This window comes from Equus quagga, chromosome 2, assembly GCF_021613505.1.
Source record: "Equus quagga isolate Etosha38 chromosome 2, UCLA_HA_Equagga_1.0, whole genome shotgun sequence".
NCBI lineage: Eukaryota > Metazoa > Chordata > Mammalia > Perissodactyla > Equidae > Equus > Equus quagga.
Window position 1 is genome coordinate 128270286 of NC_060268.1, and position 19096 is coordinate 128289381.

The window sequence follows — 19096 nt, forward strand, 5'->3', positions numbered from 1 at the left end:
TATGTGCCAGGCAATGATGATACTAAATATTTTGAATGTCACTATGTCATGCAAATCAAGACAATCTATGAATGTGATTCATTTATGATTTTGATTCTCCTTTTAAAACATATGTCAAAAAGACATACTCTCCCAGTAAAATACATGTCTTTTGTCCCCCACCCCCCATCACCCCCACCACCACTTGTTCTCATTTATCAGCATCATCAAGGAAGGAAGGAAACAGTGGAGAGCACGGCTGCCAGTGTAAAAGCTAGCAGGAAGATCACTTAGTTTTCATTTTTTTCTTTTATAAATTATCTGTAGATGGTTTCCTAGTTTAATATCCACTGACATTTCTTTATATTTGCTCACCCAGTTCTTCCAAATACTACTTCGATGATATTTTACAACCAAATAGCTAGAAAATGTCCCTTACCAACCTAGAAAGAGTATCTAATTACAGAATGCATAAAAGCAGTCCCCTCACAGGGATGCCCACACTTTTCATTGTGAAACGATTTTAGATTTACAGAGAAGTTGCAAAAATAACAGAGTTCTTACATACACTTCACCCAGCTTTACCTTCTTACGTAATCAAGGTTCTGTTACTATTTCTGACCCTATCATACTGCCCCTGCGGTCACTAGGGATGCCGAATATGTTGTTTGCCCCTCCAGGTCCACACTCCATCTTCTACACCCTCTTACATGCTGCAGGAAGCTGGCCAGGATATATTTCATCAGTGGGCTCCCTTTTCTTTTAGCCTCTGATTGGGATCAACCAATGAAAGCAGCAGGAAACTGGAAGGCAGGATATTTATTTCCATACCTCCCTCCCTCCTCATGACTTTCTCTTTGCAGAAAGATCCCATAACCAAAGGCCACAACAAAAGCCTCCACTCCCTCTTTTCAACTCCAACTATTCTCCCTGGGTTCCTGCTCCCTTGCCCCTTTACACCAAGGAGTGACAATAGCTCTCTGCTATCATTAGCCCTGGGATGCTTTGCCATCCATAGTTTTTTCTGTAACCCTGTCCACACCTTTTAAACAATCCCTCCACTAAATTCTCCTCAATACCCCCAACTGACTGTGCAATTTGATTTTCTCCAGGGACAATGACTGACAACCTAACCAAAGTGAAATTACCTAAAATTGACTTTTTCTAAGGGAACATATCCTCCTACCCTGCCAAACAAAGTGGAGATTACTTACATAAATGTTTTTACCAAGAGGAGTTCCAAACCATACCACTCACAAGTCCAATTTCATGAATCAAGGCCTGAAATGATTGCATCCCTTTACCTTACTCAAGAGTCAAGGAAACAATTATAACAAAGCTAGCAAACTGCCATCTACCTATGAAAATAGCTCTAGTGATCATCAACAGGGCCTGAGCAAGAACCTGGTCCTCCAGCACTAGTGGGGGCAGGAGTTTGTGCTGAGCCCCCTCCTCCATCATTTGATATCCATTCTGGCCATTAAAGTGCTTTGGACAGAAACTGTCATTTCGGCTAGAGGAAAATGCTCTCTCTAGTCAGGAATTTGAGATCATTATTTATAGTTTTAAATTTTGAATTACAATGGCATAAATATAGGTTATCAATATAAATAATAGGTTGTTTAAAGACGAGAGATGTGAGACATGCCAGGCAATTTCAGCTCCACAACTGGATTCAGTATTGAGTTAGCAGGTTCAGAGTAGGATGGGACAAGCTCAATTCTACACCCGATTTCCTTAATCAGACTCTTCATCTGTCCAACTACTTCCTAATAGATGATGAAGATGAAAATCAGTCAGGATATCTCTACCATCCACCTGACAAAGAGGAAGGGACTCAGGAGATTTGAAAATCTAAGAGGCCAAATTAAAGGAAGCAGACTAGACCTGTGGTACAATGCCAAAAGCAAAGAAGTGTCTTATGAAAAGAGACCAAGCTGTAGCCTGAGATTCTCATCACTGATCCTGGGTGGCAGCCAGCTGGAATAAATCCTCACCCATAACAGCTTACATTGAAGGTTGTACTCCTCCCCCACCCGCCACCCCAAAAGGTGGATTTCGTTTCTTAATATCTCCTTCAGGGTTATATAATATTCTACATTTGCTGTAACTGTATTTTACACATATCAAGGTAAAATCTGAAAGTATTTTAGCATTTCTATTGTGGAGCAGAGAAACAAAGCTTTCTTTAGAGAAGAACAAAAAATATTATGCCCAATAGAAAACTGAAGAAAACATCTTAAAATGCCAACATCAGAAAAAAAATTTTTTTTTCCTTTTAGAGCATTTCCTTACTCTTATACAATAATCGATAGCTATAGAGGAAAGTAAGCAACAATTTGGTTCTGCTTGCTGTGGCACGTAAAATTCAGCCACCCACAGGCACTTACTTTTTAAAAAGTCAGTCTGTTGCCATGATTCAAAAAAGCAACACACAGTATATTTACTTCTGAAATTTATTTCAAGTGACAAGACACACAGAGACTGACAAAATAAACGTAGAATTAAATAGCACTTCCAAAGTTCAATTCTACGTCCTAGCAAAGGTGGGTGATGATTTAGCTACCAAGCTTACTTAGTCTATATTAGTTTGTCCACGCAGCCTAGCCCTTTCTCCTATGCCCCATCCCCCACCCCCTCGCAAAGTGAGACACATTTATAACAGCAGGACTAAAACTATTTCTCACTTGAAGAATGTAAGACAAAACTCCTGAGATGAGTACACCCAACACAGAAAGTATAAAAAGAGATTTAAAAATATAAGTAGGGCTTTGCATGGTATCCTTCTACAGTTGAGGGAAAGGAAGGGAGTAAAAGGGGGTGAGTGGATCAATATGCAGAAGAAAAACAGAGGATTTCATCTACCTTGAGAATAACTAGTATTCTATTTGTCCAGGCCCAGTGAGAATTTATGACAAGCAATTTCATTCATTTCAATGATCATAGTGCCTAGCTCACTGATGACTATGTGGTAAATATTAAATAAATTACTCATTGGTTGATGAAAACTGTACATGGCAATGCTATGAATGCACAGGAAACAGAAACTGAGGTGGTCAGACAATTAAAAAGCAATTTAGTTTTGGTTCTCCATGTCAATAACAATTTCAAGGTACACAACTGGGGAAACAAATGAGATAAGAATTTGCCACATCCATAGTTCAACATGTTGTTCTTCTTTGAGTGCTAAAACTTTAGTTGTAAAAGAAAAGCTAAGATTAGGTTAAAATATTTTTAATTATATGTATACAATATAATCTTAAAGACTAGCAGTTTCATTGCTTAATGTCTTCTTGAATTAAAAGGGTTGCTTGCTCAGTTTGTTTGCATTTATAATAGCAATATACCACTTGAAACCTTTAAGACATAAGCATCTATTTGCTACACTAAAGCAAGCCTTGAACTTTTAGTAATGCCATATGCTTTTAAATCAACCCTTCTAAATACTGTACAAAACTCATTACAGATTGCTAGCTTATAAACTGAATTAGGTTACTACTAAACACCTATTAGGCAAACTATTTTGAAAATAAAGAAAATATGCATATTCCTACAGCTCTATGAATGGCAAAATTAAAGATGATAGAATTTGAGATTAAGCAATTGTAATTTGACTGTGAGATCTCAAAGGCTTACATATTTTAAGCTGAACTAAAACCTATAAGGACCTTTCCCTTTAGAATGAAAAACTGCACATTTTAAAACAGTATCTAATGAAAGGTCTATTAAAATCACAATGGATCATAGCTGTCAACTTCAAATAGTGTCTTTCTCCTTAAGAGCTTAAGTTTACACACTGGTGCAACACCACAAATGCAGATGCTACAAAGGGAGCTACAAAGAAAAACAAATTTTATTCACAGCACTTTGCATATAAACTTTTCCTTTTGCAGACTTGTGTGAAGTTAAAAATAAAGGATGCTAATATGCACATTATGCAGCACATCAAAAAAATAAAAAAAGAAAGAAAACACTTTAGTTGAGTGAAAATTCATTTTTCTACTAAAAATCTGGGAGAATTCACATCCTCTGTACTCCAAATTTACCCCTAAGTGACAGAAAAATACTGTAGGAAATGGAAAAAAATTAAATATGATTGAATCAATAGCTGATTACCTTTAAAACTTTGGGCTTCTTTTCCCTCTGGGGCCTCTTGTTTTCCTTTATAACCTAAAAAAAATCAAATTGCAAAATGAGCCTCCGTTTAAGAAAAAAAAATTAGCTCCCACCCCCCCAAAATTTTTGGCTATTTCTCTATAAAACTACTTAGACCATTTAAAATCATCAACATGTTTGCTAGGCAGAACCTAAAGAGCTTATGTAAAATGTATACTTTAAAAGTCACTGAAAAAAAGCCTTGCATAAAGATGAAATAGGGAAATACCCTTTTTTCCCCTTAAAGTCTGTCTTAATTAGCCTCTGCATTCTTCACAGCGAAGCCCACGAGGTAGCCATCTTGCTTGCTTCTGCAGAGGAAGCCTCTACAGTGGAACAGTTCTGCAAACTGCTTTTTGGTATTATTATCATGGTGTTTAAAGGCAGCCCTGGCCTGCCAGCACTGTAGACGTGCTGGGCATGCCTTTTGCAAAAACAGCCCCACAAAGAGTGCAGCCAATGGCAATGCAGAGCTTAGCAACTCCAAAGTGATCTTCTCTGCCTAGCCTTCCTAGACAAAGGATCTCCTGTGCGGCTCCGCTCTCACCACAGGACACAGGCAGCCACAAGCTGCGACATGGAGTTCGATGCAGAGGATCTGGTCGCGCCGAAATCACAGGAGGCTTCAGCAAAAACAATGCACACAAATCCCCCAGGTCTCCGCCATCGAATCGATGGCGGAGACTCCCTGATTAGTAACCTCTTGGCGGCTCCGAGGGCAGGTCTGCGCGGGGGGAGGGGTGAGCGCCCTGCCTTCAACGTACAGGAGATATAACTGAGCCGAGGGGGGCATTTGGGCTTGCTGAAACTCTGGAAGGTATTGTGCATTTTTACTTTATAAGGCAAGGCTAAATATTGGCGATATTTAAGGCAGGGAGGTTATGTGAGGACAGTGTAGGCTCAGCTGTTGGGCTGCGTGTCTCATTCCTCGGGAACCACACCTCTTTGCAGCAGGCGCCTTGCCCAGAAACACAGCAATTTGATTTCTGTCAATAAATGTCCAATGACAAAGGCGGATTAAAAAAATAATAAAGCCACTTAAAAGGAAAAGGACAGGATGAGGACAAGGAGAGGGGGAGGAGTTTTCAAATTACACTTGCCATTCTGAAGAGCTGGAGAGAAAAGATTTCTCTCTCTTGCTCTGGACATTTCTGGTGACCTTCATTTCCCAAAGAAATCTCTCCCTTCCAGAGGCGGACTTATACCTCCAGACAAGAGGGGCACCTCTGGCTTCTCCATCCCCCAAGATCACCAACTGTCTCTGAGCATCTGCCTGCAGAGCTGCCAAGCAGGTCCCCACGTGGAGCCTGTCTGCACACCAGTCTGGTCAGACAGAGTCACTCACTTCCCAGGGATTAGGACCTGAGCCAGAGGTGGAACAAGCAGCCATCCACACTCACACACCTGGACTGCCCTGATGCCCAGTGGGTAGTAGGTGCTGGGAGAGCAGGGCACCATAGTTAGAACTTAAAAGACCCCGGGAATGGCAGAGCCAGAGGAGTTTAGCTCCATCCCTTTAGCCCCCTGGCCATGCAACAGTGGCACTGGAGCAAGAACCAGGACAGCTGCTGTGAGCTGGCAGGTCTCAAGGTCACGGCCAAAATGCTGTACAGAGGCCGGTCACAGTCCCATCGCAGCCACCTTGACAGCTGCATAGATCTTAGGAGACAGCCTCAGCTCCATCCTCACAGGGCCAAAGTTTCAGCAGCACATTTAGGGGATTGGCAGGAGGGCCTCCCTGGCCACTCAGCCAAAGATGGGTTTTCCACTTGCAGTTGGATTCAGAACAGATTCCCACAACCAGAAATCGGGAACAGAGTAGGGCCGGAAGGCCTGTATTTCATCACCCTTGATTCTTAGCCTTTTGGTTTGCCACAAAAGCACGCTTTCCTTGTTGGAATGGGAAGTCCAACATGCATTGTTTTTCCACTTTAAACTACCTCTGGGTCACCCACCCACCATCATAATTTTTAACAAATGTAAGAAGTAAAACCAGTGGATTTTGACCTAACCACACCCACCAGGGAAACTTCAAGCACACTGAGCCCACACTGAGAAGCTCTCTGTGGGGAATGAAGCAACCATGAAATGGGTAGAAAAACAAGAGCAAATACAACGAGGTTTGAAAACAGGTGCAAGACCCTACACCCCTACATTTCTTTTTCTTTGGAGATTTTTTTTTTATTGTGGTAAAACATACATAACATAAAATTTGCCATTTTAACCATTTTTAACTGCACAGTGTAGTTGCATTAAGTACATTCACAATGTTGTTTAACTATCACCACTCTGCATCTCCAGAAACTTTTCGTCATCCCAAATAGAAACTGTACCCATTAAACAATAATTGCTCATTTACCTTCTCCCAGCCCTTGCCAACTTCTATTCTACTTTCTGTCTCTGTAAAATTGCCTATTCTAGGTACCTCATATAAGTGGGATCACCCACTATTTGTGCTTTTGTGTCTAGCTTATTTCACTTAGCATAAAGTTTTCCAGGTTCATCCACGTTGTAAAATGTATCAGAATTTCATTCCTTTTTAAGGCTAAATAATATTTCATTGTGTGTATATATACCACATTCTGTTTATCCATTCTCCTGTTGATGTACATTTGGGTTGTTTCTACCTTTTAGCTATTGTGAATAATACTGCTATGAACGTCGGTATATGAGTATCTGAGTCCCTGCTTTCAGTTCTTTTGAGTATATACCTAGTAGTGGAATCGCTGGATCAGATGATAATTCTGTTTAATTTTTTGAGGAACTGCCAAACCATTTTCTACAGCAGCTATACCATTTTACATTACCATCTGCAACGCACACAAGGGTAGCCCTACATGTCTTAAAGGGCCTTGCATTTCAATTAGAGATCATGCCTTGCCCCTTGAATACTTCAATATAATTTTTAAAAAGCATCAACATTTTCCTAGGTTGATTGCTCAATATTTAGTAAAGTGGCCATGATATATTAAAATATAATTATATATTTAAACTCAATCTATTTCCTGTGTGATCCATGTTTGCCTCAATAAAACAAAATAAAATCAGGCTCAGAGTGTGGGGTGTACTTAATATCCACATTGGTGAGAAGCCCACTTTTTAAAGCCCCACGGACAGGCATTTTCACTGCACTGGATACTCATGAAGCCACACAACATTGCAGTTGGCAACCTAAGCAAACATCGAAGGTCTGTGTGCAGTGTGCTGTAAAATGAGTTAATAGATAAAGCCAAAGCTCATCCCAGCTAAATATGAGGGTTAATGAAAGTGAACAGAGTTAACATTAACTCCAAATATCTAACTGATACTACACCATGAAGATCTGCACTTGTTTGAATACAGAATAGATTGGTAATCTCTATTGGTTGTGACCATCTGTTCTAAATCCTATACTTAGCGATTTGATGGTCTCAGCTCAGGGCTTAGGTGGCAGTGAACCTTGATGGGAGAATAATCAGAAATTACTAGTAGAGAAATTGGAGGTCAAGAGAGCCATTCCCATTCTCTTATTATTTAGGGCAAAGTGCATACAACTAGACCCTGTTGAAAGAATGACAGATCAGAAACTAAGAAATCTTGTGTTGTAGTCCTACTTATTCAGAACTTATTTTTGTCACTTAAATCTATTTGTTTTTCCCACAAGGAATCATGATTATTAAATTGCATGAGTTGATATTTAGTTCTGTAATAAATCAAGTGTATTAGTTTCTTCAAATATTACAAAACAAGGTCCTTCTCTTTTCTCCTAAGAATCACCTGATTAGGGGCTGGCCCCGTGATGCAGCGGTTAAGTGCATACATTCTGCTTCGGCAGCCCGGGGTTCACCGGTTCAGATCCCGGGTGCAGACATGGCACCGCTTGGCATGCCATGCTGTGGTAAGCATCCCACATATAAAGTAGAGGAAATGTGCATGAATGTTAGCTCAGGGCCAGTCTTCCTCAGCAAAAAGAGGAAGATTGGCAGCAGTTAGCTCAGGGCTAATCTTCCTCAAAAAAAAAAAAAAAAAATCACCTGATTATAAAACTAAAAAAGAACACTAAAGAATGGGGCTGGCCCCGTAGCCTGGTGGTTAAGTTTGGTGTACTCTGCTTTGGCGGCCCAGGTTTGGTTCCTGGGTGCAGACCTACACCACTCCTCAGCAGCCATGCTGTGAAGGTGACCCACATACAAAATAGAGGAAGACTGGCAATAGATGTTAGCTCAGAGCAAATCTTCCTCAGAAAACAAAAAAAAAAGAACACTAACAAAAATTTAATCTAATTACTTTATTTCATAGATAAACTGAGACCCAAAGAGGTAAAATTACTTGGGTTACCACAGCAAATTAGAATTCTACTTGCGCCTAGTTCTACCCATCTACACTACTCTCTACAACTCTTCATTTTCAATACCCAACAATAGACACCTGTAAATATCCCAAAATAACCTTAAAAGAAATGTCTTCAAAACCACATCCTTCCTTTTTAGAAGAGAGGAATAGCAGCTCAGATTTCTAAAAGACTAGTACTTTAAATAAACATTATATTAGCTGTTTTTTTTTTTTTAAAGATTGTGGGGGCTAACATCTGTTGCCAATCTTTTTCTTTCTCTTCTTCTCCCCAAAGCCCCAGTACATAGTTGTATATTCTAGTTGTAGGTCCTTCTGGTTGTGCCATGTAGGACGCCACCTCAGCCTGGCTTGATGAGCAGCGCTAGGTCCACACCCAGGATCTGAACTGGTGAAACCCTGGGCTGCCAAAGCAAAGCATGCGAATTTAATCGTGGTGCCATGGGGCTGGCCCCTAGGTGTGCTTTTTAAAAAATATATTTTGTGCCCTCAGAGATAAATCTGTGAATAATTTCAAAATTCTACACTTTCTAAGCATAAGTAATTCTGCACCCACAAGAAACTAGATATACAAATACTGTCTAGGAGTCTCCTCCTAAATTAATCTCAGGAGTAATTCATTCTTTCTCAAAATTGACACTTCTGCAGCACAAAATCTTTCCAATACTAGCCACCTTCTCTTCTCCCATGAAATCCTTCTATATTTCTCTTTTTACATATTGTTGGGGGGATCAAAGCTTTGACAGTGATGCCTGGGGAAAGATATTCCAAGTACCATCTTTTATAAACTTCCAACCAATAGAAAGGATGGCTCATACGTTTCACAGTTCTAACGGTGATCTTAAAGATGGTTTGGTTTTATTTCTGGTGAGAAATAGGAACCTGAAAGACTAACACCGGAGATGTTCCTGGGTGATTGGGCCAGCAATAATAGTCTGGGTAGAGGCAGCTGATCCCTTGCACAGCCTTTCCCTGGCTTCCCTCCCCCACTTCCTTCCCTGAGGCTTATCTACACTAGCCCTTTTCCCTTCCAAGGGGCCACGTCTACCTAGTATCCACCCCATTCCCTCTGCTGGTAAAAATATCTGCTCTTCGATAGCAAGAATTAAGGAACAAATGAGCAATGATCTTCAACAGTTGCCAAGCAAGAACTGTTGACAATGAGGTGAACCATAGATAATGCCAGAGACTGAAATGATGAGGCTGAAATATCACCTCTCCCTAATTTCTCAACAATTCTTAGTACAAACTTGAAATTGACAAGCCTACTCCCTCTGTTAGAGTCTAGATTCGTAATTTGGACAGAGAAATCCAATAACAGCATCTATGTGTTTTTGTCAAAAACAAAAACATTCACAGGACGCTGCTATTTAGAAAATTTTCCCTCGGGGCCTGCCCAGTGGCGCAGCGGTTAAGTGTATGAGTTCCACTTTGGCGGCCCGGGGTTGGCCAGTTGGGATCCCGGGTGCGGACACGACACCACTTGGCAAGCCATGCTGTGGTAGGCATCTCACATATAAAATATAGGAAGATGGGCACAGATGTTAGCTCAGGGCCAGTCTTCCTCGGCAAAAAGAGGAGGATTGGTGGCTGATGTTAGCTCAGGGCTAATCTTCCTCAAAAAAAAAAAAGAAAACTTTCCCCTTTTGTGAATGATATATGGTAAAGTTTGCTTCTTATTATTACTAGTCTGTCCTGTGTATTTTATAATCAGTAATATTCTCTTTTTTTTAAAGGAAGTTCTGTACCTTCGCACTCCTTCTCTATGTCATTCATGCTAGAGAGCTGACTCCAGATAGCATTCTACCCAAAGTTTTTGGATAATCTAATTGTCTCATCAAATCTAACAGCAAAATCATAACAATTTATTGTTTCACCGAGAAACTCAAAGCATTTTACATGCACGCGTGCACACACACACACAACTTCTTTCTGAGAAAGTTAGATCTAGGTATCACCTAAGTTTAGCAAAATCAAACTTAAAAATATCAAACAACCTTAAAAGACTCCATATCCAAAAATGTTTTCTTTAAAATTTGTTAATTCTTTTTTTTACAATGAACTTCCCCATTCAATAACCAAAAACCGTTAAAATAACTTAATAAATGTTGGGCACCTCCAATATTCAGACCTGGTGCTGGGCCTGCCCCTAGGAACCTACTCTTAAAACAGACGCAGACAATCACGACGCAGTACAGAATGAGGATGAGCCCAGAAAGCCATGCAAGACAGAGAAGGCTTCCCAGAGGAAGTGACATTTCCACTGAAACCCAAGAATGGGTACTAAGTAGGAGTTGGCAAAGTATAGAGGGAGAGAAGAAAGGTATGTGCCCCAGATGGAAGTAACTACATGTGCAAGGACATTGTAGCTACTGAAAGTCACACTCCAGTATGGCTGTGAAGGGGCAATGGGGAGAAATGCACATAAATAAAGCTTCCACTTGGGTAATAAGGCTGGTCATTGAGCATGCATATGAAGAGATGCAACCAGCCTTTAATTCTCTACCATTCCAGTTGGAATGTCACATTTTTGTTCCATACTCCAATTTTCCATAACCAGTCCTTTTAAAAGCCAACAGCGATGCTCCTGTTAAGTTGGTCATCACAAAGATAAGCTACCTTTTCAAGGGAAGAACTAAGGAGAGGTGATTGGCTTGTCCTCGACCCGAAAACCCATGTTTTTAAGCTAGAAAACACCCTTGCATAACTAAGTCTCCTTAGAAAAAAAGAGAAAAGTGATATTTTGAGAATGAGTGCATGTAAGATGTTTTTGTTGAGATGAGATCAGTTATTCAGAAAGAGTTGACTTCTTCAGTTTTTTAACTCTAGTATTTACTAGAGTCTCAAACAATCTGTGGAGAAGCAAGGATTTGGCTGCCTAGAAATAAATCAATTTTTCAGCAGAGTAAATCTGTACTGGACAGATGCTTCTGATTTTTGGATTAAGGGATGCTCTTCCTTTGTTCCTTCCAGGAATAGAATAGAGAATACCAAGCATATGAGAGGCCCTGCTTAACACCTGTGGGGTCTCAGACTTAATGAATAATTCTTTTCCACGGAGCTTCACTCAGGTAGAGGAAAGAGAGGAATTATGCTTTTTCAGGGGAACCAAAAAAAGAACAAACTTTCCATTGAGCCTGTAATATTGATAATAATAGAAGGTCTAAAATTCAATTTTTTCCAAAGTCTGTTTGATTTTCCTGATATCCAAATATTTATCCAATGAGCACATTAACTCTGTTTAAAATAAAATAAATGGTCCTCAGTTTCCTACTGCAGACATTTCTTCTAACTTGCTACCATTTCTGTGTCTGAAGGGGTCGTTTTGAGCTTTTATAATGTATAGCCCTTTACGAATACCTGTTGGAGGAGAAGATATATTTGCCATAACAAGAAAACAAAAAGGTTATTTTCACCACAGTCCACCTTAGAAATCAATAGGTAAGGAGCTTAAGCTTATAACTGTGTTAATTGTGCAGATTTAAATAAAGAACTTACCTATCTTTATTAGGAATGTTTTAGCATAAATGATTATAATGGTGTTTCCATAGATACTCACTTTTAATGACTAGTTAAGAAAACACAATTTTCCCCCAAATCGGTTTGATTTACCTAACTTCCAAATACTTATTGAACAAGCACATTAGCTCTTGTTGTTTAAAAATAAACTAAATAAATGATTCCTGATGTTTTTACTAGATATTTATAAAATGTGAATTGATATTTTTCTTGCCCATAAACATCCGTTCTTTCAAGCACATCATTTGAGAATAAGTCAAACTGCATTCACCGATGCTGTGATTAAGGTTCTAACTTTATGAACATATACCCATATTTTTATAGGGCTATTTTGCCAGTCACAATAAATTGTTAGTGGGTTTGGGCAGGGATGAAAGATCACTATACCCAACAATTCTCTTCATCACTAACTATGCGTGTGATGAGAGAAAATTACTTTAGATGTTTTGAAAAGAAAGTATTTCCTCCTGACCTGTCCACCTTAAAGTATTATATTATACAATATCAAAATATTATCTTATACAAGATCAGTATGTCCCTGGTGAGATAAAAATCTCAATGCTGCTATTACCTACAGGACCTTGAGCAAGTCAACCTCCCATAGACTCAGTGAGGGACAATGCTGACATTAGGGTTAAATGCTAAGATGGCTATGAAAAGTATGTGGTATGATACTTGACTTTTGGGTGGTCCCATCACAGCAGTGGAGAACCATGGTTTTCACTAATTAAGAAAATTATGTACAAATAATGTAATGAGCAATTAAAACTCACTTAATATAAAAATTGGAGATATTCAAGTACACAATATTTTGGGACACTGGAACCTCTCCCAGATAAATCTAGTATTAACAAGGTTTCTGCTGGAGTTGGGGCATGCCAATTCCACCACACTGTCAAAATACAATCTTACTTTTATTAGTTAAAAAGAATACAAAACTTTCACTTCTAGTGATAATAAAATTGATAATTTGGAACAGCTCTCTTGCTGAAGACAGTTAGAAAAGCTACAGAAAATATAAAAACACCTGCTTGGGGCCAGCTCAGTGGCATGACACTTAAGTTCCCATGCTCTACTTCGGTGGCCAGGGGTTTGCAGGTTCAGATCCCAGGGGTGGACCTACACACCACTCATCAAGCCATGCTGTCGCAGGCATCCCACATACAAAATAGGGGAAGACTGGCACAGATGTTAGCTCAGCAACAATCTTCCTCAAGCAAAAAGAGGAAGATTGGCAACAGATGTTAGCTCAGGGCCAATCTTCCTCACAAAAACAAAAAAAAAGAAAAGAGAAGAAAAGAAAAGAAAGAAAGAACATTATTTAAAAACAAAACAAACAAACAAAAATCTGCTTGGAGACATAGGGGAGTGAAAAATTATCATGAAAATGTAGAATTATCAGACCAGGATTTAGAGGGAAATGAGTCTAAGGAGGGCAAAAATATTTTAAGTAAAAATCAAAAGTGGAGGGAAAGAGCTAAAAGAATGGTTAAAGAGAAATGTAATCTTGAAATTAAAATATAGAAGCAGTGGAACTGACAAACTCAAAGAGTTTGATATTTGATTCATGTCAAAAAAATTACATTTTTGCAAATGAACTTGTAGGATTCTTACACAACATCTGTTTCAAAGTTGCACAAGTCTAAAAGACAGCAGCAATAAACTTAGCATGACAATCTTCAACCAGTCCACCTCTTGTCCCACTCTTCTCCATCCTCTGAGTTCTTCACATATTCTTTGTTGCCCTAGCTCACCGACATGGTGGTTACAATGAGCACATACCATCTAAGCCAAAGGCTCTAATCCCAGACCAACTACGTGGTCTTTGATAAGTTACCTGGCTTATCTAAGCCTCAGTGTCTTCCTTTATAGTCTGGGGGCAGAATGTGACTTTCATAGGATTGTTGTAAGGATTAAATGAGACAATGAGCATGTCAGTGCTTAATACAGCACTGGGCACTTAGTAAGTACTCAGTACATGATAGTTATTAATCCCTTCAGATATCAATGTTTACTACATACCTATTCCACATCTATGATCAGTATCATTCAATTCAACTAACATTTGTTTGGTGGCTACCAAACGCCAGGCACTACATAGGGAGGAAAACGAAGGGCAAGAAAAAAATCCTAGTCTCTTTAATTAAGCCAGTGAAGTATCTTCATAGCAAAAAGTAAAGTTCACTTATAACTTTGACAAAATAAAAAGAAGAGATTAAGCACAGCAACCAAAGAAAAAAATATATAAAATAGAAGACATCAAAAGTGAAAACTTTTGTGTTTCAAAAGACTCATCAAAAGAGTGAAAAGACAACTCTCAGAAAATATTTGTAAATCATAAATCTGATAGGAGTCTGGTATCTAGAACATATAAAACAAACTTGCAACTCAACAAAAAGATCCCTTTTTATTTTTGGAGGAAGATTAGCCCTGAGCTAACATCCGCCTCCAATCCTCCTCTTTTTGCTGAGGAAGACTGGCCCTGAGCTAACATCTGTGCCCATCTTCCTCCACTTTATATGTGGGACATGTGCCACAACATGGCTTAATAAACAGTGCATAGGTCTGTGCCCAGGATCCAAATTGGCAAACCCCAGGCTGCCGAAGCAGAGTGTGCAAACTTAGCTGCTGCACCACTAGGCCAGCCCCCCAAAAAGACCCCATTTTATTTATTTATTTATTTATTTTTAAAGATTTTATTTTTTTCTTTTTCTCCCCAAAGCCCCCCGGTACATAGTTGCATATTCTTCATTGTGGGTCCTTCTAGTTGTGGTATGTGGGATGCTGCCTCAGCGTGGTTTGATGAGCAGTGCCATGTCCGCGCCCAGGATTCGAACCAACGAAACACTGGGCCGCCTGCAGTGGAGCGGGCAAACTTAACCACTCGGCCACGGGGCCAGCCCCAAGATCCCATTTTAAAATGGGCAAAAGACTTTGCTATGGTCTGAATGTTAGTGTCACCCCCAAATTCACATGTTGAAATCCTAATGCCCAATGTGATGATATAGAAGGTGGGGCCTTTGCGAGGTGCTTAAGGCATGACGGTGGAATCCTCAGGAATGGGTTTAGCGCCTTATAAAGGAAGCTTCAGAGAGATTCATAGCCTCTTCTGTCATTTGAGGGCACAGTGAGAAGGTGCCAGCTATGAAGCAGAAAGAGAGTCTTCACCAGAATTCAACCATGCTGGCACTTTGATCTTGGACTTCCCAGCCTCCAGGACTATGAGCAATAAATTTCTGTTGTTTATAATACCCAGTCTGTAGTATTTTGTTATAGCAAACTGAACGGATTAAGACAGACTGAATAGACATTTCTAAAAAAAAAATATATACAAATGGTCATAAGCACATGAAAAGACGCTTGCCATCATCAATCATTAAAGCAATGCAAAGCAAATCCAGCATGAGACACCACTTCACACTCACTAGGAAGGCAATAATCAAGAAGTCAGATAATAACAAGTGTTGGTGAGGATATGGAAAAATTAGAACTCTTGTACATTGCTGGTTGGAATCTAAAATAGTACAGCTGGTTTGGAAAAGTTCGACAATTCTTTCGAGTTAAACAAAGAGTTACCATATGAGCCAGCAATTCCACTTCTAGGAATATATCCAAAATAACTGAAAACACATGTCCACACAAAAACCCGTACACAAATGTTCCTAACAGCATTATTCATAATAGCCAAAAAGTGGAAACAACCCAAAAGTCTATCAACTGATGAATGTTTATACAAAATGTGGTTTATTCATACAATGAAATATTATTCAGCCATAAAACAGAACGAAGTACTGATACATGTTATGACATGGATGAACCTTGAAAACATTACGCTAAGTGAAAGAAGCCAGATGCAAAAGGCCAAATATTGTATGATTCCATTTATATGAAATGCCCAGAATAGGCAAATCCATAGAGATAAAAAGCAGATTAGTGGTTGCCAGGAGCTGGGGAGGGAAGAATGGAGAGTGACTGCTTATTTGTACTGGGTTTCTGTTGGGGTGATGAAAACATTCTACAATTAGATGGCAGGGATGTTTGCACAACCTTGTAAAGACCACTGAATTGTAGTTTTAAAAGAGTTCATTTATGATACATGAGTTATATCTCAATTTAAAAAGGCAAAGAGATTGTTTAACTCTCCTTCATCATAAGGGAAAGAGTGCCGCTACCACTTGCTAGCCACAGGGAATTAAAGGCACTTTTTAAAAGTTTGTTTCTATTTCCTAGTCTGCAAACTGAGAGCCCTAATCCTCACACTTCATGAGTCACTGTTAGGATCGAATATGGTGGCATTAAGCCTTTTAGCACAGCGTCTGGCCCATCGCAGACCCTCAGTAAATGCTAATTTCTTTCCTTTGCCAGCTTCTTGTGTTTCAATTCAAACAAGTTTACATTTTGTTAAAATCTTCTGTATCTAATTATCAATGAAGACATTGTTCCCTGGTTGTTGGTTCTTTAAAAAGAGAAAAGTAACACTATTTTGTTTTGTTTTCCTTGTTTTATTGATTTTTGTTTGTTTTACTATCTCATAGTGCACTAGAAGGGTCTTTAGTAAACGGAACTAGGTGAGTAAAGAAGGCAATTTAATGTCTATGTTGCCTAGTAGACAAACCTCTTTGCAATTCTGTATTAACTCCTAAACAAGTTTTTTACTCCTCCACGTGTAGAAGAAACTAACACACACACATGCTTTTCTCTCCAAATCTAAACTATATTGACTCCATCCAAAATTCTATGGCTTGGATCAACAGCAGGCTTCCACTGTCTTGTCCTCCCACTTCCTCCTGCCTTGATCCTACTTTTGCTCTTTAACAGAAAACTCACCACAAAATGGTGTTGCATATGAAATATGATATGAAAATAAGCTGTAGAGTGTAAATGTCTAGAATACAGCAGAAACACCAAAACCCTCTCATTATACAAGGACAAGAAAATAACTGTGGCATCGTCGTCTCACTGGAAACCACAACTATAATTCTCTATTACATGGGAACGGTGAAACCAATTCATTCATAATGCATCTTAATCCTCCAGCAGGAAAAATGCTTTTGCATTTTTTTTTTTTTTAAAGATTTTATTATTTCCTTTTTCTCCCCAAAGCCCCCCGGTACACAGTTGTATATTCTTCGTTGTGGGTCCTTCTAGTTGTAGCATGTGGGACGCTGCCTCAGTGTGGTCTGATGAGCAGTGCCATGTCCGCGCCCAGGATTCGAACCAACGAAACACTGGGCCGCCTGCTGCGGAGCGCGCGAACTTAACCACTCGGCCACGGGGCCAGCCCCTGCTTTTGCATTTTTGAAATGGCACGTACTGGCTACTTCTGAGGACTTCAGCTACTTACCTCTAAATAACCTGAATCAAGTGGCAAGAGGGAAACAGTGAAAGTAATGAAATGAATATGCAAATCTCTTCAAGGATATAACAATAACCACCACGTTTAAGCACCTATTATGTAGCAGGCAGCCTGCTAGATCCTTTATGGATATCACTTCTACTCTTCATGGCACCCCTGCTTCACAGGTCTGACTATCACAATGTTACAAACAGGTCCATTCTCACACTGATGACCACATGGGAGAATATTCAAACTCTTAGTATAACTGTTCATTCCTTAATCGTAGGAACACTTGTCTATTTCATTCCTTCAAAGTCTTAAATAGAGTGGTTTGATTCTCTTACTTGTTTTTCTTTTGGGGAGTGGGAGATATGACTTACATTTCTGTGAAATCTAATAAAAGCTATGGACCGGGTCTGGCCCCGTGGCCGAGTGGTTAAGTCCGTGCGCTCCGCTGCAGGCGGCCCAGTGTTTCGTTGGTTCGAATCCTGGGCACGGACATGGCACTGCTCATCAAACCACGCTGAGGCAGCATCCCACATGCTACAACTAGAAGGACCCACAACAAAGAATATACAACTATGTACTGGGGTCTTTGGGGAGAAAAAGGAAAAAATAAAATCTTTAAAAAAAAAAAAAAGCTATGGACCATCTCTCCAGAGAAATGCATATGAAAACAATATGTTACATATAATTCTGATGGGATAGGATCAACAGAGCACTGAAGCCCATCAAGATTAAAACCTCTGATGTGGAAGTTCTATTTTTATGATTTCTGAAACATCAAATGGAAGACGAATGTTGGAATCATTTAAACTGGGATCAAATTAGTCTTAGGAATTCTTGACTAGCAACCAAAAAGCATGTGGAAAGTTTAGCGAGACTAAAGCGCTAATATCATAATAGTAATTTTTAAATTCTGTTTTTTTCCACAGTAGCTAAAAATACACCAAGTACCTAATCTGATCTGGCTAGTATCCAGTCATTAGTTAGGAGATATGCTGAAATGCTGGCTCAATCATCATCTTTGAGATGGCATTAAGATGTGTTTACCAAAAAGAATGTAACAGAAGCTTTATTTTTTAATTTAATTCAATTTTTTTTGAGGAAGATTAGCCCTGAGCTAACATCTGTCAATCCTCCTCTTTTTGCTGAGGAAGACTGGCCCTGAGCTAACATCCATGCCCAGCTTCCTCTACTTTTTATATGTGGGACGCCTGCCACAGCATGGCTTGCCAAGCGGTACCATGTCCACACCTGGGATCCGAACCGGCAAACCCCAGGCCGCCAAAGCAGAACGTGGGAACTTAACTGCTGCGACAACTGGCCGGCCCCATGTAATAGAAACTTTAGTTTCTAATTTTGGGAGAAGGAAATGGCTCTGACTTTCAAAAGAATACCTGCACCACAAACTTCAGGTTTCCAAAAGTGGTAAAGATTTAGAAATCATTAGGCAATAACTCATTAGCAAAATACTTTGGTTATGCAAATACTTTTAGCTTGAAATAAAGGACTGATTCTTTCAAGGAAATAATCTAAAATGGGAACCAACATTTATACAGAAGAGTTCACTACCATATGAAAAACTGTAAGAAGCAAAAATTTATTTATTTATTTAAATTTTTTTTTTTTTTTGCTGAGGAAGATTGGCCCTGAGCTAACGTTTGTGCCAGGCTTCCTCTATTTTGTATGTGGGTCGCCCCACAGCGTGGCCACTGACAAGTGGCAGAGTCTGCACCTGGGGAACCAAACCTAGGCCACCAAAGCAAAAAGCCC

At 39.5% G+C, this 19096-nt stretch overlaps 1 protein-coding gene across 1 annotated transcript in view; it reads right to left on the minus strand.

Annotated features, from left to right (window-relative positions):
- Window positions 1-19096, minus strand: part of TET1 (tet methylcytosine dioxygenase 1) — a 126572-nt gene that overhangs the window by 88865 nt on the left and 18611 nt on the right. The window contains exon 3 of the mRNA XM_046655000.1: window positions 4096-4149. Coding sequence (XP_046510956.1) covers window positions 4096-4149 — 54 coding nt within the window. The remainder of the gene's footprint in view (window positions 1-4095; window positions 4150-19096) is intronic.